This window comes from Dermacentor albipictus, chromosome 1 (assembly GCF_038994185.2).
Source record: "Dermacentor albipictus isolate Rhodes 1998 colony chromosome 1, USDA_Dalb.pri_finalv2, whole genome shotgun sequence".
NCBI classification, from domain to species: domain Eukaryota; kingdom Metazoa; phylum Arthropoda; class Arachnida; order Ixodida; family Ixodidae; genus Dermacentor; species Dermacentor albipictus.
This window is the reverse complement of record NC_091821.1, coordinates 213,384,724-213,408,841: the sequence shown is the minus strand read 5'-3', so window position 1 is coordinate 213,408,841 and position 24,118 is coordinate 213,384,724. Positions and strand designations below refer to the sequence as shown.

The 24,118-nt window shown below is 46.2% G+C and overlaps 1 protein-coding gene across 5 annotated transcripts in view; it reads right to left on the bottom strand.

Annotated features, from left to right (window-relative positions):
- LOC135900084 (puratrophin-1-like) overlaps positions 1 to 24,118 on the bottom strand; it is a 716,878-nt gene that overhangs the window by 595,788 nt on the left and 96,972 nt on the right. For 4 of the 5 annotated variants that reach the window (XM_070530832.1, XM_070530837.1, XM_070530833.1 and 1 more), the window contains exon 2: positions 21,985 to 22,128. The exons of the other annotated variant lie outside the window; for it this stretch is intronic. In XM_070530832.1, coding sequence (XP_070386933.1) covers positions 21,985 to 22,053 — 69 coding nt within the window. In that variant the 5' untranslated portion in view covers positions 22,054 to 22,128. The remainder of the gene's footprint in view (positions 1 to 21,984; positions 22,129 to 24,118) is intronic. 5 annotated transcript variants of the gene reach the window in all.

Sequence of the window (24,118 nt, the reverse complement as noted above, 5' to 3'; positions counted from 1 at the left end):
CAACCTGGTTGGTCGTTTCCTTAGGGCATGGAAGGATACGAGGGCTAGTCAGGGACAAGGAAATAAGCCGCTTGTTCTGGGCGATGCAAGCATCCCAGAAGACGTGACCGCCCTGCTTGCTAAAGGACCGAAGTACAGCGTCGAGCATCAAGTTCCTGCCCATGAACTGGCTGCTCTGAACAGGCGGGTGGCGAAGAAGGCTCCGCAGGATCACCATGACAGGTGCCTGTTGGAAGGTGTTGCCTGTCTTAGCAGGAGTGTCTCGCAACCGGCTTCTAATCGAACTGTATCCGCCATTCATAGGACTTTGACGTTTTGTAAAGACAACGAGCTTGTTCTTTTGGAAGCAGACAAAGAAGGGGGATTTGTTGTGCTCCCGAAGGGCATGTTTGGTGCTAAAGCCTCTGAGGCACTCATGAAGAATTTTAAACCTATTAAGAACTCTGAAACTAGAGTAAAAAGCAGGGTTATAACAATGTGCAAGTCTCTTAATCTCGATAAACTAGCTAGGGACATCAGTAGCGCTTCAGGTGCCGCGCTAAATGTTTTCTTTACTGCGAAGACGCATAAACCCGGCATCCCATTCAGGACGATAGTTAGCGAGCGTGGAACGTGGCAGGTTCAAGTTAGCCGCTTCATTTTAAGGAGTTTAAAGACGCTTGTTATATCTGACCCCTTTGTAGCAAAAAGCTCTGACGAGGTTGTTGAGTTTCTAAGGGCTAACCAGGACATAGGTCCGGCTTTTTCGGTTGATGTGGAAGATCTTTTCTACTCCGTTCCTCATAGAGATTTGTTTGGTGCTGTGAGGATGTGTAATGAAGACAATGGCACCATTCCCTTCCAGAACGCAGTTGGTATTTCGGTGGAAGATTTTTTAGCCCTTTTAGAAACCTATCTTAATAGCACTTTTATTAGTTATGACGAACAGTTCTATTTGCAGAAACGTGGAATTTGCATCGGCTCGTGCCTTGCACCGCTTTTGTGTAACATTTTTTTAGCTACCATTGACAAAGCGCTTGATCAGGCGTTTGGGGGGCTTTTTTAAACATTTTAAAAGTTTTTAGGTATATGGATGACTTTTTAATTGTTTTTAACGGGCAAGGAAGTCTAACTTCTTGTGACAGCATTTTAGACGTTTTTAAACAACTTGGCAAAGGGCTTTCTTTTACTCACGAACTTCCACTCGACAATTCCCTGCGCTTTTTAGACCTACGCATTTCCTTTGCTAAAGGTCACGCGTGCTGGCAGTACTTCCCTCGGGCACAAAAGGGCTTGGTGCCATACGATTCCTCCCAGTCAAAGATTGTTAAGCGAGGAGTAGCGATGCTCTGCTTAGAATCGGCTCTCCACAAATCGTGTGTGCACAAGATGCAGCTTGCCTTTGACAATCAGATTTCCCGTCTTAAGACGGCAGGGTTCCCTGAATCGATGGTAACGCCAGTGGTGGAAACCCTCCTGCAGAAGGTAAAAGGATCTAGGGGCAAAGCAAGGGTGAGGACGACTTCTATGGCCATAAGACCTGAAGTAGTACCGTATATCCACAGGGTCGCTCACAACCTAAGGAAGGTGGCAGGCAGGTTTGGAGTCCCCCTTGTCTTTTCAGCCCCTTTTAAGCTGGCGCGGCTCTGCCCCCGCACCTCCCGTGATCCTAAAGGAAGGCTAGGTTGTGGTAAGAACCACACCAAGCCGTATGCCAAATGCAATGTAGGAGTTATGTATGAAATCCCCCTGGCCTGTGGCAAGTCCTACATAGGGCAGACTGGACGGTGCCTAAATGATCGAGCCAGGGAGCATGAGCAAAAGTTAAAGAAAGATGAGTTGGCGCACTTACCTGCGCACTGCAATGCCTGCCGCTGTGCACCTCTTTTTGAGGAAATAGATTCTGGGCAGAAGCCATGACCAGACTGCACGTGAACTGATGGAGGCTTACCATATAAATAAGAAAGGCCAAGATTGTGTTAGCGATACCTCCATTAGGTTGTTTCAAGCGGAAATAGATTTTTTTGATAATTGGTTGCCACGCTAAGCTGATGTGCATTCTTGTTTGCCGCGATCTGCGCATGTTCCTTTTGCCTATATATGCCCACTGGCTGCTATGAATAAAACAGTTGAAAGTTACCGCCTGTGCTGTTTATGTGTTTTCTTCCTCTGTACCCGTCTTTTTTGCGGTCAATATGATTTCTTTTGGCCGGCTCTGCTGACACATGATGCCACGCCATCTCGGCACGCCCACTCTTTGTACACGCGGCAGATTGGAGTGTCTTTAGCTTGTCCGGTATTCCAGCAAACACGGGCCGTTTGGGCGGATTACAGGCTGAGCGGCGGCGTAAACGTGAGTGGCCTGCACGGTGCACCCACCTGGTGGCGCAGAGCTCAAATAGACAAACACAGAGCTATTACACTATTACTGCAGTTACCGAGTGCGTTTTACTTCGCGGTTGGGGTAAACTTTTGCCAGTAACACGATCACGCAGCTGCCGAAATTTTTTAATACCAGCAGTGAAGCAGAACGTACTTTCTTACTGCAATATTAGCTCTGTGTTTGTTTGGTTGAGTTCTGCGCCACCGGGTGGATGGCACCACTTCAGCCGCCACTCCCATTTACACCTCCACCCATCCGGTGAAATTCCCAGTCCCTTGACGTTTATGTAAAGGCAATCTTTATATAAAGGCAATCTTTATATAAAGGCAGTCTTTATGTAAAGGCTGTTTTGGCAATCTACGCCCACTGAAACTGATATCCCCGGAAGTGATCGAACGAGAATACGGGCTGCGCAAAGCGTTTGAGCTCTCTGGTAAGGCACGTGCAACGGTCTGTGTAAAGCACGCTAAATAGAAAGGAGAAAAATACGCTAAGCTTCGCACGTTAGGAATTCAACCGTATAAAAAATAAAGACAGCACGGCCGTGCGCCTAACAGCGAAGGCGTGAGAAAGTATGCAAGAAGCGCCAGCCAACCGCCCTCGAAAAACAGCTCGGCTTTGGTGCCCGATTCTGAGCCCGCCTCATACCTCCCGTCTCGCCTGCTTTCTTTAGAATCCCACCATCACGCACATGACTTGGCCGAAACGCTGATAAACTTCATTTGCCTTTGTTTTCGATTAACTCCCGCTTTGCTAACAAAAACAATACCGACCCCAGCTTGGATGCCTTTGCGCGCACTTTCTGCCAAGTGCACGGAGAGAAATGGGAAGTCAGAACGGAGTGAAGGCGGGGCCTAGCGACCCAAAGGTCGGCGCTCGGAGGGCCTTCTCTCTGCCGCAGCGCAGCTGATTAACGACGAGGCCAGGGCCGCTAAACAGCGTGCGCGTCGTTCTAGCACCTCCGAGTGGGGCTGGCGCAGGCCTCAGCATCGCCTTTTAATTATCTCTTACGCCCACGTAACCTTTTGTGTACTTCGTGCCAGTGTTGTTTTCTCTATTTTATTGTTATTATTCATGCCGAGGCTATGGCTGCCCTAATGCAGCGCGAGTGTTAACTCACGCTTTAATTGCACCTCGGCCCTTGGTGGCGGTTTCTTTACCCACCTCTTCTCCACCTAGCGAGCAGACTTTCTATTTAAAGACGCAAGCGTTACGTCACTGACGCGGATCACAAATGATGCCACGGAAAGAAAAAAATGGCTCTTTTTTTTTTTTCACTCTCACAAGAGTCTCGGGGTCTGTGGGAATGGCCGAAAGCAGGGGCACGGCCCAAAGAGAGCGCGCCGAGGCACACACGCGCTCGAAATGTCCGGCAAAAAATAGAATGAAAAAAAAAAGAAAAGAAAAGGTGTTCTTGGTCGCGCCTCTTCCCTCTGCGAACGTGACGCAAGCACACAGTGTCGCTGACCCATGTGTGCCACGAGGGGTCACGAGGTACAGCCCACGATGTACGACATGTAGTACTCTCATGTCTTACAACGTATACAGCACGCCATGTAGTGGTTACGTGTTTTCGCAAGTACGCCCACAAAGTACGAGAATTAGTGTTGGCGGCATACGCGCAGTAAAAGGAGAGAATAAAAATAGCGCGTTGAACAATTTTAGCTTAGATCAAAAAGCGTCGTGGTCATTTAGATGTACGATCAAATGATCACTTTAGCTGGCGGCGAGAAGTTACTGTACATATACGTTTGTAAAGAAACGTATGCACGCGTACAATGATATCGATGCCTTAGCTATAGAGTCGGCCGTAATGGCGTGCGTTTATCTAGAAAGCCCCCCTGTCCACAGCATATGATGACAACACTAATGCTTTCGTGAAATCTTATATACTCTTTCCAGGAACGTAACCAGAAGGGTGGCGGCATACCTCCCCCCCCCCCCCTGCCCCGCCCACGCCACCACTCCTTACACACATTCCTAAAGCGCCGCCAAATCAATCTTGAGACTCGACAGCTATTCGGCGGTCAACATTTTGCTGCCTTTTTCACTCCTTTTGGATGGCGGTAGTTATCGGCATCTCCTAGGGTGTGATGGCCAGTTTTCTCATCGATTCGGTGCCCACGCGATTAACTCGAAATGCGTTCAGTTGTCACTTTCTATTGGTGCATGTCGAGGCATCTCTCCTTTGTGCCTCTCTCACTTTCTCACCATCTATTCAACGATCACGCTCATCGCTGTTGCTTCGCTAGTTCAACCTTCTTTGTTTAGACTGATCGAGGGACCAGGAAAGGGATTCGATTCGTAGTCAGCGGGCCTGTACGCTCGTGGAACAGGTCGCGGTTGGAAAATCTGCCAGTTGCGTTTAACTTTTCCTTTTGCTTCATTATTTCCTCGAATGACGGCTTGCCGCGATGCTGGTAGATCCTCGGAATCATATACCCGCGATATGGGCTAGATAAGGTGGAAAATAAACTCATGCGAAGCAGCGTCCATCATCAAACCCTGCAATAACCGTTAAACCCATAAGCAATATGACTATCACCCGTTAGCTCGTCTGGTTCTTCCCTAATTGTATAGCACCTTTCGTGCAAAATTGGCAACTGGAAGAAAGAGTCGCAAGGAGTTGAAAAATTAAGTGATCTACTAAAGGAGGGAGGAGCAAGGGCAAAAGCCAAACGGGAAGGAAAAGCGAAAATTACCGAATTTAACCGATGTTTGTGCAAATATTTATGGATCAACATATTTTTATTTAAAAAGTAAGTAGAGAAAATGCTGCCGGAAGCGGAGAACAATTCCGTGTGCTTTGAATGACGCTTCTACAGTTATCACTCGGGCAGACTGACGTAGCCACTTCTCTGCTGTGCTTATGTAGGTGTTTTTCTAACCTTCCGCGTGGGCGCAGCACGTCTAGAACAGCAGTGTTCTGCGCTCTACGTGGTTGTACGTGACTGGCGGCCACGCATCGTTACGCAACTTCCCAAATAACAATAGGAGTTGGTTTTGGCGCTTAACTTGGTAGAGCCGTAAACGAGGGATCCAAAAGAACTGTGATTGTTTCGCAAATATACATTTCTCTAGAATTCTTGCAGAGCTAATTCAAAAAACGCCACTAGAAATCTTTATTTTTAACTTTCGCTTGTTTACCCTGCAATAACCGTTAAACCCATAAGCGATATGACTATCACCCGTTAGCTCGTCTGGTTCTTCCCTAATTGTATAGCACCTTTCGTGCAAAATTGGCAACTGGAAGCAAGAGTCGCAACGAGTTCAAAAATTAAGTGGTCTGCTAAAGGAGAGAGCAAGGGCAAAAGCCAAATGGGAAGGAAAAGCGAAAATTAACGAATTTAACCGATGCCAAGTAAAGGAGAGGTGTATCTCAAACACCTTATTTACTTTCTCTTTTGCGGCTTTACGCGGTTTTATGGCGAATGGTGGTCATTATTCACATTTTGTACTAGTAAAGGTACCCCACCCCCTCCCTCATTTGCCCCCCCCCCCCCGAGGGTCAGTCCAAGGACATATACAGTCTACGCAATGGGTATGTACAGACAACCTCAAAAGTTTACGGGACGCAGGATCTGCCAAGAACCTGAATTCTCGCGAAGCGTGGTCACACAGCCTGGAATTAAATGTGCCAGCATGTAGTAAGTAGCCTTCGCCAACTACACAGTGATTCATTAAATACGGAGTGCCATACCTTAACAGTGCAGGAATTAACATTTGAAGCGGAAACCGCATCCCGTAAAGTTTTGCTGTTGACTGTGCAATAATGAAGTGACTTCACATAGTTAAGTGTGCGATGCAGAAATAAGACGTGTAGCTAGGGTGTAGCATGGAGCCGAATGACGAGCGCGCAAGCCTACGGGTTATCACTCATAACTACCGCAATTACCCTGGCAATTTTTAAAGTCTGCTGACAAATGCTTCGTTTTCGTATGACTACCGAGAAAAACCAGGACAGTTTTTGTTAAGTTTTTCGTCAGCAGCAAAAGCCTTTTAGCTTAATGTTTCCCATACAAAGCCCATAAAGAGCACAAACGTGATGTTTATGGTCATATTTGGCAAGAAAGTGCTTCTTGAGAGCCGACAAAAAAAAACCCACCACGACGACGCGGACCCTCATTTGCAAGAAAAGTCGCGTTACGTGAATGTCGCCCCGTAGGTGTGATGCTGCTGTGATACTTGCAGTGATCCAAGAATTTACGTAAAAAAAGGTTCATTGAAGAGCGCCCCCCCCCTCCCCCAAGAAAAAGAAAAAATCCTGGGTACGTGCCCAGCTCGCGATACGCTGCTGCAGTCGGCTCACATCACAGCGACTCACGCCACCATGCACCCTTTTTGTTTGTCCTGGAGGAGAACGCTTCGCCATGCGTCACAGAAACATTACGACGTCATTCCACGTGTGTGTTCGCTCTCCTGACTCAAGATGACGTCCGAAGCGACAACCTTTGCATAGCGAAAAGACCTGGTGACGGTGGATTTGAAATTCAAATACAATATCGTTACGGAGGTAACATGCATGTAATACTTCCTTTTAGACATCTTCGTGCAAAGAGAAAACACGTGTGACAGGCTTCCTGTAACATGGAATTCCGGTGTATGTCTTCTCCCCTTCCGGCTTTGCATAAGTGAACTTGAAGAAGGGGGTACCAGCGAAACTCAAAGGACGCGCACACAAGGAAAATGTGTTAGACACGGACGGACGCTGGACTTTCAACTGTACTTTATTGAAATTTACATTGCCGCACATAACCTCCAATGCATGCGCATCTTCCACTCCCCCCAAGACATGTGCACAGATAACACCTCGAAGATACATTACCGTGTGAAAAACAGCCGACGCATGCGCGACTTCTACTCCTCCCAAGACCTGTCCATGAATGTCAGTTTTTTATTAATCATATTTACCTACTCGATAGGTAAGCACGTTCCTTGTTCGTTAAGCACAAAGACGTATCACTGACACAATTTTCTTTCTCATTTCCAATGTGAAAGGCTTCTAAGATTTCGCGTTCGTATCTGGTCTTGCCCTTCCCTAAGATGGTCACACCACCGATCAATGGTGGACTTTTTTTGCACTTATTGCAGCCGCGGCAATGAACCGCCAAATTGCTTGCCTGGTCCCAGTTTAAGGATAGGTAATGTTCTTGCAAGCGCTTGTTAGCACACCTACCTGTCTGGCCTATATAGACTTTACCGCAAGCCAACGGAATGCGGTAAACAACCCCAGTGTTGCACTTGATGAAGGGTGTCTCATGTTTAACTTTACAGGCCCCTCTCTTCTTCCACTCGTTTTCAATCCTCCCGCACAAGGTAGCCAATTTGCGAGGTGCAGAAAACACAACGCTTACGCCTTGCCTTCCCGCCACCTTCTTAATGCTGTGGGAGATTTTATGAATGTATGGTATTACTTCGAGTTGCTTTTTTCGCTCTGGTGTCGGTGACTTCTGGCTTGCTAGACCCTTTACTTTGCGCAAACTGGCTTCAGCAACAGCCTTAATGACTGAGAGGGGGAAACCTGCTGCAAGCAACCTCTCAACCTGCTGTTTCAGGCTATACGCCATGCGGTGGCAGCAGCTCTTCTGCACCGCGTCCAGAAGGCGTCCAACCGCTACACCCCTCTTTACTAGCTTAGATTGATTGGAATCATACGGCATTAGTGCTTTTTTAGTCCGGGGTGAAAACATCCAGCAGACATGGTCATTGTCATGAAAGGTTAGTTGTAAGTCGAGGAATCTAATTCCTTTGTCATCTGTCAGTTCGTAGGTGAAATTTAAACCCCGAGAGCATTCCTTAAAACCAGATAAAATACCCTGTGCTATACTATCTACTATGTCCCCTGGTGAAAGCCTTAAAAAGATAAAAAAAAAATCGTCAACGTATCTAAAGACACGGACCACATGGTTCAAGGATGTGACAATGAGGTTGTCAATTTTTGCCAAGAAAATACTGCATAGCACTGGGGCAACGCTAGACCCAATACAAATCCCTTTCCTTTGCAAAAATACGCGACCCTTAAACTCGACCAGCGTAGATTCTAAATAACAGGACAGCAATTCAAAAAACGCTCCAATGCTCATGCCTACTAGGTTTTGAAAACGAACCTCCTCACTAAATTCAATCGCTTCACGCACCGCCACAAACAATTCATCGTGGGGAATTGAGTAATAAAGGTCCTCAATGTCTAAGGAAAAGGCTGTGGTTGCTCCAGGTAGGCCGTCATTTAACACTTCTACCAAGTTCGCTGAACTTCGGAGGGCGAACGGATCCACTGGTTTCAAGGTGTTCAAATGACGCTGAAGGAAGCTGCTCACTGTTTTTTGTCATGATCCACTTTCTGTCGCAATAACTCTGAGTGGACATTCTACCTTGTGGGTCTTCGCCGTGAAGAAGACTTGAAGCCGGTCATTACTACACTTGCCCACTACCTTTGCCAACATTCCTTGGTTGCACTTCTCTAGCAATCTCACGGCGTTCTTCTTCGCTTGGGCAGGTTTCATCGAAGCAGGCTTAAAGTGTTTTTCCACCACCTGTGTTTCGCTGGTACCGCCTTTTTCAAGTTCATCATGCACCAACTGGCCCAAGTGCTTGCGCTAATGCACCTCATTTGCATAAGTATCTGCGTGGTTCAGTAGACACGTCGCACAATGATAAGAAGAAAAACAATACGAAGAGACAGTCCTTGAAATTTTGAGTGGCACGTAAATATACCAACGCATTCCTTATATATTCCTCATTTGCAGTTACGAACACGTCACTGTAGGTTTGAGACAGACTGAACCTTAAAGAGCGACATTTTACTGTGACAGCAGTTAAACGCTCGGAACTACGGTATTATTTGTCCGTCCGACTGTCCGTCCATCGTTTCCGGTGTACACCAACGACTGCAGCCGTCATGTAGTAGCCGTCGTCGGTCAGACTACATTCTCATCCCCCGTTTCCCCGTCGCCATAGGTCGAATAGAAAGAACACTTTGTTCACCACTGTTACTACATCGCTCACACTGCAGACGATCCAAGCGCGATCAAACCCGCTTATATATAGCGCCGCATATTGAGCCACAAAGTAGCGCTAGTCAGCTGATTTCTGTTCTTCGGAATATCAAACAGTAAATTACGAAATAATATTTGTATACGGTGAAGCACGGTTATAAAGAACTAGTTAGTGTGCTAAAAATAATTCGATATATTCGGTAATTTGATATATCGGAACCCGGGTATTAGATTTCATTACGCGTTTGTTATAAACAATATAACACATCTGCGCGACAGTGCTGAAACACCCCATCGCGACGTGGTTGTCGCCGCAGCACGTTAAGTAAACGCATTACCCATGTGGGACTTAAAGCTACACAGGGTGTCCCAAGTAACACTTCAGCCGAACCTTAAAAATATGCAACTGCAACATAGCTGAACAGAACAAAGGTAACGTTGTTTGCTGTCGTTTGGAGATACTCAGACAATTTTTTTTCATTGCGCCTAATTACATAATTGGTCTTAATTCGTTGATAAACTTCTCTAATAATATAATTAGATTAAAAGTGTCAATAAGAAAATTGTGGAGCAAGATGAAAAATTCCCCATACATCTTTCTGTTGCTCAATACGTGCTACATAGAAGTGTTTTTCGAAGTATGAGAGACGCCCACGAATACACGCAAAATTGCCGCGCGACTGGCCGTGCGAGGCGCTTAGCGTGTAGTCGCGGGCTTCTTTCACGCTGTATAGAGAATATTTCACGCTGTATATATTGTAGTACATGACCGGGGTAGTTGGAGGAGTATGGGAGAGGCCTCTGCCCTGCAGTGGGCGTAACCATGACGATGATGATGATGATGATGATGATATATTGTGGTGGGTTATATGCATGCAACGCTGCAGGCAGTGCCGTCGCTTCGACAAGAGACTCGAGCTCGTTATTCTGATGCCAAGAGCTAGGACTGTTCATATGAGCCCCTTGCGATCGGTTGCACGAGCTTTAACCGCCGGCGTTACGCCTAGGGCAACGTACGGCGGCGCCATGATGGCGGGCAGGACGGCCATGATGTAATAAATCCCCATTTTATTTGATGGAGGTGCGGGGTATCGGGGCAAAGCATCAAATGCAAGACGCGTTTGTGTTATTTAGATGACGTGGTAGTTTTCTCCCCTGATTTTACCGCTCACCTCACTCGTCTAGGCGAAGTTCTTACTTGACTTGCCACCACCAGCCTTCAAGTTATAACCTGAAAAAGTGCCACTTCGTAGCCCGCCAGATGATCATACTTGACCACGTGCTTTTCAAAGACTGCGTCCTTGCCGACCCTGACAAGCATCGTGCTGTTGCAGAATTTCCGCGGCTGATTACAGTGAAAGAGTTCCGAAGGTTTGTCGGTCTCTGCTCTTATATTCGTCGCTTTGTGCGCAATTTTGCCTGCGTCATCGCACTCCTGACGAAGCTCCTGGCTGGCTCTGGTGACCTTCGTGAATGGACTCCGGCATGTGCCCAAGCCTTCGCCACTTTGTATCGTATTCTTACGTCACCGCCCATTCTACGTCACTACGACCCGAGTGCTCCGACTGAAGTTCATAGGGCCGCCAGCGCCGTTGGTCTTGGAGCCGTCTTTGCACAGAGCAAGCCTGGCTTCCCGGAATATGCGGTTGCCTAAGCGGGCCGTGCCCTCACAAAGGCAAAAACCAATTATTCTGTCCCAGAAAAAGAGTTCTCGGCTATGGTTTGGGTTTTAAGCAAATTTCGCCCTTACTTGTATGGCCACCCTTTCGATGTCGTGACAGACCACCACGCGCTGTGCCGGCTTACGCCACTAGCTGAAAGACCTGTCGGGGCGTCTTGGACATTGGGCTCTTCGACTCCAAGAATTTGACATTCGCGTTAGCTATCGCTCCGGGCGTCAACATTCTGACGCAGATGCGCTTCCCGATCACCCTTGCGATCCGACGAAACGTCACCCCCATCCACTGGAGTGCGCCGTCGCTACGCTTGCTCTTACTGACATGCCTTCTGAACAGAGAAAATATCCGTGGATTGCGTCTCTCACTGACGTTCTCGCCACTTCTTCTACGGCTACACGCCCTCGAGCCCTTTGCCGCTAAGCCACCCATTTCGTGCTACGGGACGCCATCTTATACCACCGAAACGATTAGCTAGAGGTCCGCAAATGGCTGCTAGTCATCTCTCGCCATTTACGTCCCGACATATGCACGTATTTCCACGCCGACCCACAACAAGCTCATGCTGGCGCCCTGACTCCCTACGAACGGCTCAGCCAGTGGTACTGCTGGCGTGGCACGTATTATGTACGCAAATACATTCGGTCCTGTGCAGCCTGTCAGCGACGTAAGACATCTCTTCATACGACAGGCCCATTGCAATCTTTACGGTGTCCTGCACGTCCTTTTGACCAAACTAGCATCGACATTTATGTGCCTCTTCCATGCACAGCTAACGGAAATTGTTGGATAATTGTCGCATTATACCACCTAACTAGACACGCCGTAACTGCTGCTCGTGATGTCACCGCATTCCTCTTGAGGCATTTCGTCTTACGGCACGGTGCACCACAAGAACTGCTCAGCGACCGATGCCATGACTTCTTGTCCGATGTTAATAATGATCTGCTCGCAGCATGCCGCACTATTCACCGCACCACTACTGCGTATCGCCCACAGACTCTAACGGAACGATTCAACCGCACTCTTGGTGACATGCTCAGAATGTACGTTCTCTACGCATTCCCATTGGGACGACGTCCTCCCTTTTTGTATAATACCGCCACTCAGGTTGTTACAGACTTCTCACCATTTTTAATGCGAATGCATTAAATGGCTCATGAGGCGGAAAATCCGGCGCTGTCGGCGTGACCACACGATAGTACAAAAAGACTACGGGCCCTTGACCTTTGGTGGGAGTCGAACCCATGACCTCGGGTAATAATTAAGGCCAAGTTAATTAAGATACACTTAATTAGAATAGACTTAAGACACGTGAACCCACGACCTTTGGTCTTAATTAAGGCACGGTTCATGCAGATAGAGTTAATAAAGCACTCGATCCCGCGACCTTTTGGGCTAGAAGCCGCGACGTTTGGTGGGAGTCGAATCCACGACCTTTGGTGTTAATTCAAGCGAATTTAATTACGTCACAGTTAATTAAGAAATAGTTAATTAAGGCACTCGAACCCACGGCCTTTGGTGAGAGTTGGACCCACCAACTTGTGTTGTCTAAGCATCGCGCAGTGGTTGTAATGCTTTCGCATTCATCTGCGTAGGAAGAACTAAGTGTTCTTTGAATTTTTTAAGACGAAGCTTCCTTTGCCTCTTCTCCCAACTTTCCGGGCGCTGCTGCTGCTGTTGTGGGCAAGCTTGCGCTCGCTGCTGGGTTTCTTGCAATACTCCCAGATGGCGCTCGCCTACGTGCATCCTTGCGTGCACCCCAAGAGAGCTCGCCATGCAATAGCCTACATAAACATGCAGGGCGGCAGAAGAAAGGAAAAGTGGGCAGAGATTGAGGAGCAGTTAAATAGAGAACAAATATGGGTGTATGCGGTTACAGAAATGCACCTTGAGACTCGGAAGAGCCACCAGTGATTGAGAATTATGTTTGGGAAGGATGCAACAACACTAAGTCGGAAAGAAAAGGAGGGGGAGTCGGAATGCTCATCCATCAAGGAGCCAAATGGAAAAGAGTAAATTCAACATGTCAAGAGCATCTTTGGTTATCAGGAAAAAAAATCTTTGGTTATAAGTGGGAAAAAGCTTGGCTGGGCGTTACGTATTTGTGGACCGGAAATAATTGCACAGAGAACAATAAAGAGTTAGTGGAATACATAAGTGCTGATATTAAGGATTTCGGCAACGATGCTGAAATTATCCTATTAGGTGACATGAATGCCCACATACAGGATTTATATGATATACTGACAACAACGGGAAGTCAATGCTGACCTATGTGAGCAACATAACTTCGTTATCGTGAATACAGGGCCTAAGTGTGAAGGGCCGATCACGTGGGAAGTGGGAAACTGGCAATCAACCATTGATTACTGCCTGATGACAAAAGGAATTCGTGATAAGTTGAGAGAAAGAGTCATTGATGAGGAAGGGTATAGCAGCATAGGGAGTGACCATAAACGCATCATTTTGAAAATCGGATATGTAGTTGGGAAAGAGTGCAAGGAGTGCAAAATGGCCAGTCTAAATTTGAACGCTGAACAAATGACAAATATAGTCAATAGAGACGAGGAAGAACTTGGGAAATGGCCAAGTGAAGAGTGGGAATACAGTGAGCTTCTAAGTGTAATACCAACAGAAATACGGAAAGAGAAACAACAGGTTCACTGGAAAGGAAAAAAGAAACCGAAAAGCTGGTGGAACAGGAAGATATGATAAGCGATCGCCGAACGACAGAGAGCATCCCGAAAGCACCGGCAGGCAAAGAAGGCGCAGTTACCGCAGGATGAAGTAGCAAGTAAATGGGAAATATACCGGGAGAAAAAGTATCTGGTTCAAATACTGGTGCAAGCCAAGATAAAAGGTGAAAGTGAACGTTGGTTGTCAGAAATACGTGAGGAAAAGAAGGACGCACCTAGAATATTTGGGAACCACATAAAATTATTCGGCAGGAAGTCAACAACAATACAACAACATATCCTAGACGAACATGGAAACAAACTGGAAGGGGAAGCGGCTTTAAATTACATCCGAAAAATAACAGCCGAATCTTTCCAAGCTAATGACGAGGTTGTACTCGAAGAAAAAAAGAGCATGAAAGAGAAACAGATGTAAAAGGAGCTGGTTCTGACAAATTTCAACTGGAAGAAACCCGAAGATAAAATTTCTAAGCGCACAGCCACAGGGCTAGACGAGGTTCCCGTTAGGTTGATTAATGAACTTGAACCAAAAAGTAAGGAAGCTCTGGTGAAAACAGTAGAAAAAAAATTTAAAAGATAGGCGAATACCAGACAGTTGGCGACAAAGTAGATTGAATTTAATTTATAAAGGTAAGGGAGAGGAAGATAGAATTCACTCGTATAGATCGTTGACCATTGCATCGGTAATCTGCAGGCTATTATTGCAGGCAATCAAATTAAAGCTGCAAGCATGGGCAGAGAATAACGGAATTTTGGGAGAACTTTAGAATGGCTTCAGAATAGGTAGCGTAGCGTATGGATGATAAATTATTTGTTCTTACTCAGTGTATTGAAATATCAAGAGTATAAAGCATGACCGCTATATGTGGCCTTTTTAGACATTACAGGAGCGCATGACAACGTAGACCGCAACATATTGTAGGATATATTGGAAGGGGAAGGCCTTGGTGACGATTATCTACAGCTTTTGAGAGAGATTTACCTAGAAAATACCGTTTGCATTGAATGGGAAGAGATGAGGAGCGAGGAGAAAGTTGATATCAACAAGGGACTGAGACAGAGGTGCCCTTCAACCCCACTACTGTTTATGGTGTACATGGTGAGGATGGAGAGGGCGCTAGAAGGAAGTAATATCGGTTTTAATCTCTCATACAAACAGGCAGGTATAGTAGTAGAGCAGAAGCTTCCATGTTTATTTTATGCGAACGACATTGTGTTGCTAGCTAACAAGCAAAGTGATTTGCAACGTCTGGCTAATATCTGTGGAGAGGAAGGCAAGAATTTAGCTTTGAAATTTAGTGTTAGAAAATCAGGTGGTATGGTATTCAATGAAAACAATGAACAGACAGTGGCAATACAGGGCCAAGAAATACCTCGGTTAGGAGAATATGCATACCTTGGTATATGGATAAACGAAGGCAATAGATATATGGAAACGCAGGAAAAGAAAATAACAGTAAAGGGTAAGAGAAATGCAGCCATAATGAAGCACAGAGTGCTATGGGGGTACAATAGGTGCGAGGTGCTCTTGGGTATGTAGAAAGGTGTAATGATTACAGGACGTACTTTTGGAAATGCGGTTGTTTGCTTTAAATCAGGGGTACAATCAGGACTCGATGGGAACCAAAGGTCAGTGGGACGCCTCGCATTGGGCGCTCACGGGAAGACTACAAATGAACCTGTGCAGGGTGATATGGGCTGGGCTAGTTTTGAAGTGAGGGAAGCTCACAGTAAAATAGATTATGAAGAACGACTGAGGAATATGGAAGAAAGTAAATGGGCTGGGAGAGTGTTGAGGTATCTGCACAGGAAAAACATTGATTCACAGTGGAGGAGAAGAACTAGGAAGATTAGCAGCAAGTATGCGGCCTGTATAGGGTGGGAAACACAGCAACAAAGAACGTCAAGCGGAAAGTCAGAGAGGCTGGAATAATCTCATGGGTGGCAGCAATGGAAAAGAAACCGGCGATGAGTAACTACTTAAAAGGAACAAACAAAATCAGGAAAGAAATAATTTATGATAACTCAAAGGGAAGCTCATTACTTTTCGAAGCGAGATCGGGACGCCTTAGAACACGCACCTATAAAGCTAGATATAAGAAGGAAGAAGAAGCATGTGCTTGGCTGCGGTAAAGCTAGGGAAACGATGGAGCATGTTCTATTAGAATGTGAAGACATCTGCCCAGCGGTCGATTTAGGCACCACTGGCCTCCTTGAAGCCCTTTGGGTTCAGCGAGAGCAGGGGAAAAGTAAACATGTCCGCAACAGAGATTAGTAAGAGGCGATTGGAAGATTGGTGGAAGAAAAGTAGGGAAACGACAGAAAACAGAGCCGTACAAAAGCAAAGTTTGCAATAGGTGGTCAGAAAATTTGGTTGTGGGAGTTCATATTGGTTTCTTTATTTCCTCTTTAACCTAGGTAGGACCCTAGGCCGTATAATAGCAAGAGCTTGGTGGCGTTACCCACCGCCCCGTTTCAAAGGGGACGCTCATAACATACATACATACATACATACATACATACATACATACATACATACATACATACATACATACATACATACATACATACATACATACATACATACATACATACATACATACATACATACATACATACATACATACATACATACATACATACATACATACATACATACATACATACATACATACATACATACATACATACATACATACATACATACATACATACATACATACATACATACATACATACATACATACATACATACATACATACATACATACATACATACATACATACATACATACATACATACATACATACATACATACATACATACATACATCCCACCCCTTCCCATCCCATCCCATCCATTCATCGGGTGCCTCGAGGTCACATTTCTCCGTACAGGGTGGTGACACGGCTAGTTGCGCCGTCATATTGTGCCGGAAAAGACACCCCCCTATGACGGACAGCGGGAATTTACGTACTGCGCTCGCTGACAGCGTAAAAAATTTATTAATTTTTGCAGTTTGTGCGCGTTACATGCATTACAATATGTACATCTCACCTTAAAAACGAAGATTGAACGCTTACAGTAAAGCAATACTAGAGAATAAGTTTCGAGCCAAATAGATAACTAGTCATTCTAGATAACTAGTAGGCATCCAAAAAGATCGCCGCAACCCCGATCAGCCCGCACAGCCCTTCGCTGTGGATTCTTACGTCTGGCTTCGGCTGTAATTCCACTCTCCAGGCCTTAGCACAAAGCTTGCTCTAATATCATCAGCATCACGATTTTAATTTTCACCACTGAATACAAGGTGAAAAAGGGAGAGCCGGAAAAAAAGCCGAAATTTCTTCGGCTTTTTTCGGCTCCCAGACAGGCACGGCAGCGGCTGGTGTGCAATACAATCACGCATAAAGTGTGGATGTAACAGCATTTTAAACACAAATGCATGCAGATACTTTCATGTTATGGAAACTAGTTATAATACAGTTGTGTAAAATAATTCCCAGTATACAATTACAATTTGTTATCTTCCATACTATTTAACACAGACTCAGTCTCACATATCATAAGGGTCTGTACCGGATCGTCGACTGTACATCGCCTGTGAGCTATGTAGTCGCACCGATGACGCCATCTTCGGAGAACCGTCGTCCTGGCCGCGAGACGTTTCACATCAGCCGTCTAAAGTCGTACCACGACCCCCTTGGCGTGTCCTCACTTTAGGTCGCCAGGATGGCTCATCGTCACCGCGGGGGCCATTGTAGTGGAGAGAGAGAGAGAATGAAGAGGAAAGGCAGGGAGGTTTACCAGATACGAGTCTCCGGTTAGCTGTCCTACACTGGAGATGGGGGATAGGGGTTAGAAAGACGACAGAGAGTAAAACGATAAAAAAAGGGGAAAAAAGAAACACGCACACATGGAGACACACACAGACAAAAGGCGTTCCTCAGTTAAAGTATTTCAGACAGGCCGGTAGATCACAAAAAGCGCAATAGCGCTTGCACGGCCTTCTTCTGTGACAGTAGGTCCTTTGGATGTTGTAGAATTCTTTGTTCGGATAGCGGTTGGTCGTCCAGTTGGTCAAGTTCGGGGCGAAGGCGTTACCTCTGTGGACTGTACTGCGGGCAGGCGCACAAAATATGGCCAATTGATTCTTCATGGCTGCAGTGGTCACAGCTTGGGGTGTCGGTCATCCCAATGCGGAATGCATAGACTTTGGTGAAGGCAACGCCCAACCAAAGTCGATATAAAAGCGTGGCGTCTCTGCAGCGAAGCTGTGATGGCGCTCGAAGACTTAATGAGGGATCAAGTGAGTACAGTAGGGTATTTCTTAAATGTGGCTCATTCCAGTGCGACACGGTGAAGTGCCGAGCAAGTAGGCGGAGCTTCCGTGCTATGTCAGTTCTAGAAAGAGGAATTGGGACGTGGTGCTCCTCAGTATGGGCTGAGCGGGCAGCTTGATCCGCCCGTTCATTGCCGATAATCCCGCAGTGACTTGGAAGCCACTGGAAGGTTATTTCATGGCCTGCATCACTTATATGATGTAACGTCTCTGTAATATGAAATATTAGTTGTTCGTGCGGTCCGCGTCGTAGAGACTGCAGTGCCGCCTTCGAAGCGCAGAATTTCGTCCAATGTGACCAATGTGATGAAGGGCAGTAAAGAGCGCTGCGAGCTCTGCTGCCGTCGATGTTGTCGCGTGGGTCGTCTTAAATTTGATTGTTGTAGCTTTCGCTGGTATGACAATTGCCGCCGCGGAGCTGCTTGGAAGGACAGATCCATCAGTATAAATATGCGTAGAGTCATGGTAGTTCTCGTACAAATATAGTAGCGTGAGCTGTCTAAGGGGTGGTGATGATAGATCAGCTTTTTTCGAGATACCAGGTATTGTCAGGTTGATTTTTGGCTGAGCACGGTACCATGGAGGAATCGAAGGTCTCGCAGCCGGAGTGAAACAAGCTGGCAATGATTCATCATATGCGGTTATCGTTTGGCTGAAAGATGTGTGTGGTCTGTCCGTTGGTAGAGAGGCTAAGTGGTGACGTGGAGTCCTGGCTAGATGCCTTATGTGGGTCCTGAGCACTTCAATTTCAATGTGGGTCTTGACAAGGTGGTCTCTAGCGATTGATATCGCTGCCACTGTTGAAGCACTCTGAGGCAGGCCTAGACAGATCCGGAGTACTTGACCCTGAATACTTTGTATTGTGCGTAGATTCGTTTTACCTTTGTTGTTTATTGCTGGCAAGCTGTATCGCAGAAATCCTAGAACAAGCACCCTGTACAGTAGTTGTAACATGGCACTTGTCGACAATCCCCAGGTCTTGCCAGCGAAAAACTTGAACAGGTGGCAGATGCTTGTCAACCGTTTTTTCACATATGATACGTGAGGGCTCCATGACAAGTCCCTGTCAATTATGAAACCTAGAAATTTGTACTATCGGACCCGTCGTATTATTTGGCCATTTATCATTACACTGTAATTTGCCATGGGTTTGCGCGTAAATGGTACTAGTGCGCAGTTCTCGGAGGAAATTTCCAGGCCTCGATTACGGAGGTAGATAGCAGTTTGTGTCGCGGCTTTCTGAATTCTCGCTCGCAGCTGCAGGCGTGTGACTGCAGATGTCCATATACAAATGTCATACGCGTACATTGATAGCCTGACTGTGGTTGGAACGTGCTCAAGGAGAGCAATTAGTGTTAGATTAAATAACACAGGGCTAAGTACACCGCCCTGGGGGACGCCGTGGTAGCTATAATGTAGAGAAGTATGGCCTTCCTCGGTGCTTACAAAAAAGGATCGCATGGAGAGATAGCTCTGTATCCATTGAAACATCCGACCACCCACTCCTACCTCTGCGAGAGCAGAGAGGATGGCTTCATGCGTAACGTTGTCATACGCCCCTTTAACGTCGAGGAATAAGGATGCGCAGAGACGCTTACGGCATTTCTCATGTTGAATGTAGGTCACCAGGTCGACTACGTTATCGATCGATGATCGACCACGTCGGAAGTCCGCCACGGCATCTGGGTAGGTGTTGTGGCACTCCAAGTACCACTCCAGGCGTCCTAGGGCTATCCTCTCCGTTACTTTGCACATGCAGCTCGCCAAAGCGATCAGGCGGTATGATGCGAGTTCCAACGGCGACTTGCCAGGCTTCAGCAGTGGAACAAGGCGTCTTGTCTTCCAGGTTGTTGGTAGCGTGCCATTTCTCCATGATTCATTTTACACCTCAAGGAGAACTACCTCTCGCTCGCTCCCCCAGGTGACACAGAGCTCGGTAGGAAATTCCGTCAGGTCCTGGCGCTGATGTGCGGCTACACAAAGCTAATGCTGCCTTAAGTTCGTGGATCGAGAATGGGAGATCCATCCATTGTAGTGGAAAATTTGCATGCAGCGATGCAGGCACTGTCATCGCTTCGGTGCCAGACCCTTGCAATGTGTGTGTATATCTATATATATATGTATATATAAATTACTTCTACAGTCACTAATTGAATTAAACAAATGATAAATTAATGGAAATAGAAGTGGATGAAAAAACAGTTTCTCATGTTATGATTAATAAAAATCGGGCCCTGCGGTTAACCCCCTTTCTGCTCGTTTATTGCATGACGAGGGTATCGAATCCAGCAACATTGATGCCTCCAGGTAGCACGTGTGAGTTTACTGACCAGTTTCCTTCATCCAAAAAGATAACGTACTCGTGACACCTGCAGCAGAAAAAATGTTCCACATCCGCCACCAAGATTTGTGAGTGGTGGCGCTGTCTAACACTCCCAGGGTTAGTTGTAGTAGTAACACATAAATACCCCAGAAAGTGGATGGGAGGACGGCGCCATGGTAGCTCAATTGTTAGAGCATCGCACGCGTAATTCGAAGACGTGGGATTGTTCCTCACCTGCGCCAAGTTGTTTCTTCAGTCACTTTCATTTCCATTAATTTATCATTTCTTTAATTTAACTAGTAACTAAAAGTAATTTCGCTGATGTTTTCCTTGGTGACAATGTTAGTTGGCTGCTATGATATGATTAACAAAAATCAGGCCCCTCGCTTAGCTCCTTTCTTCTCGTCTCTCTCTCTCTCTCTCTCTCTCTCTCTCTCTCTATATATATATATATATATATATATATATATATATATATATATATATATATATATATATATATATATATATATCCAAGCGGTGTTTTAACTATTTCCCGTCCAGTTGGTTTTAACGAGGTTATATTGCATGAATGTCCCTCAATATGTTCTTACGTGTTAGATTTCTAGAGCACAATTCGCTTTGCCTGGGTTCGTTATAGTTGGGTCGGACTATACATATAGTCGCCTCGCAGGTATTTCTAAAGCACAATTATATTCAAGTTTATTTTTGCGACACATTAGGCGCTACATACGGACTTACGGAAAACACGCCGAGGGTAGGCAATTAAGTGCTTGCGCGATTAAAACAAAGGCTTGCCCAGCATTGTCCCTAGGATTCGAAGTCATGTCCTTGCAGCAGTGTGTAAAATTCAGAGCCAGACGCGCTAACAAATGCGCTATCGCGCAACATTCTCGCTTGATAATTTGTGCGAGGTGTTGCCCCCCCCTGCCCCCCCCCCCCACACACACACACTATGAGAGTTGTGGCATTCATGCATGTACTTGGTAGGCCGCAACAGGCACTATACTTTAGTGGACGCGGACGACATTGTTTGAGCGGCAAAGAAGTTAAAAAAATGGCGGTGTCATCTGTGAGAACCTGCTGCTGTCGCAGCAAATGAGATCAGGCGCACAGGAATTGCTGAAATCTGCAGATAATTTTTAAAAATGAGTGCTAGTCGTTGAAACGCTTTCACAGAACACTTAAGATCAAGAAATGCGAATTGAATGTTAATTTATACATAGCAATCAAACTGAAATTAAAGAATAAACATCCAGTGTTTTGAAGAAGAAAAGCTTTCGCGACTACTCTGTTATTGTGGTTAATCGCTGCAACGAACCTTAGCATCAAGATACCGGTAATCAAACTTGTCGACCTCGTTCGAGGAGGAATTGGTGTTCGCAAGAATTTGATAATTGAATGAATCTGAAACGACAATAACAAGAACCTTTCTCAAAAAAAGAAGAAAGAATTTTAGAGAGCGAAAAAAAAGGGGAGAACACACGTTTGCCGCGTGATATGATTTCAGGTTAGCTCATCAACCCAATGACATCGTCCTATATACGATGAAGCTGTAGGAGGCGCGCGAAGCAGCTTTGACTCACCTTCATCCGATCGAAGAGGAGTCTTATTGAAGCGGCAAGTTTGCCAAAGAAGCTGGCGACTGCTCCCATGTGTTGCTTTTCGCTAACAGGTTGCTACAGAACGGACAGCACACGCGCTGGAAGTCAACGGCCTTCCTTCTGCTCCTGGCAAAAACAGAAAAAGAAAGAAATAACAATGGCGCCCACAACATCTAAGCGTTTTTTTTTTTGCTTTTGAAGCGACCAATATCTATAACTGGATTTAAAAGTAGTCCTTCTGAAAAGTGGCTGGTTTGGAAAGACGTAACCCGGAAGTCCGGCTTGCGCCGATGCTACTTCAATGCGACTACGAACACTAAGCAATAACAGGCGAACGCCGCCCGAGTAAAGCAGTGGTTAACGCGCTGCCCATGTGGAATATTGCATCTTCGTAGTATACGGCCTCACGACGACCATTAAAAAGGCGATAGGCGCCCTGACAAGTGCGGGCACGCTGAAGTACGAGCGCCTGGCCCGGAAGATTATAGAAGCTGACATGCAGCGTTCTGGGGTGCGATCGGAGATGGTTGTTCGGCGCGTTCGTTCGGTTACCGGCGCGCGCGATTGGCCTACTCCGCGCCGACGTCGCCAGCCGCGGGGCGCCGCCCCGTTTTTGGTGACGTCAAAATGACGACACGCTCCTGTCAATCATCCGCCCACCGAGCATTTCGTCCGAACGCGACGGGAGTTGAGAAGTTTGGAGCGATCATACGGCTTCGCATGGCGCGTCTGGTGGATTGGATTGGATCCAACAGGCGGCCTTTGCGGCTGCAGAATGGCACGTTTGCGAAACGCGTTTTAAGAAATGACAGAAAGTGAATTCCGGCGTCGTTTTTCTTTCTCGAAACAAATAATTCGTTGGTTGCACAGAGAAATCGACAACATCATCGGTGCCAGCGAGCCACTGGGATGTTGTCGCTGCCTCTTGAAAAGTGCGCCACTCTTCCCGTCGTTTTTTTTTTTCTTTTTCCTTCTCGCTGTGCGCGACACCACCTAGGGACGACGCAAAGAACCTTGTAGTTATAAATTGCAGTAGTCACACGTACTACTATTTGAAAACGTGTTTGGGCTTGAGAAGAAAAATACATTTTTTTAGATAAAGATTTAATTCATTTGGAAGACGAGAAACATTTGGTTTTGTAGTATACTGCTTGCAAGCAGACGACAAACGACGGAAGTAAACTTCCGGGGAGGTCACCGCTTCCTGATTGGCTGCTCTCTCCGCCCCGCTGTCACAAATTTTGCATACTGCAACTTTGTGACGTTGCAGCAACTGAACATAACGCGCAGCGAACAAAATATCTCCGATCGCGCCCCTGAAGCCCTCACTAACGATACTTAGATAACTGCTGCTGCTTCCCGAAGCTGCGTCAAAGAAGCTGATATGTTATTATACTTACTAACAGAATCCATTTCAGACCATGTTAGAATGTTACGGTTTTGTAAGAACGTGTCATGCAAATGCGGCCACAGAGCAATCCCCTAAGGAGAGATCACAAGGAACGCCCCCATCAGCGTTCAATAGGCCACAGCTGACCAACCCCTATGCCGATTTTAAAAGTACCCTAAGGCTAAATGTTCAATGGGAAAATTATTTGGTGTACCTTCAGGTATGACTAGGACGTTCGCGTCACAAGTAATCGCTCTATCGAATCATGCTTGGTGTTATCTGTTAAATTGGCCGCGGTTTGTGCGGGTGCAGGTGTGCCAAATTTTTGCTCGCGCATATGTCCAATTCGATGGGTGCACTGTTTATTAACAGGCAAACTACGACTTAAGTAAGGTATTCATTCATACTACGACGCGCTTGCTGCCCGAATAAAAAGGAAAGAACTGAGAACCGCATAAGCTTCTGTGTTAAAAGCGTATACAGTACAACGCGTAAAATATCTACTCTTTACGACCACTTCGTCACTATCTGGTACAACGCTGTGAAGCATGAACATTTCTGCAAGCCTCTGAGAAGGATTGATGAAATCAGTTGCAGGCTGTGTATGGCCTCCACAAGGATGGCAAATTGTGCTAGAGGGAGCAGGGGGAGGAAGGAAGTTATCCCAGTTGTCTACGCTACGTAAGCATAGGGGTAGTAAGTAGACGAAATGGGAAGAGGGAACAG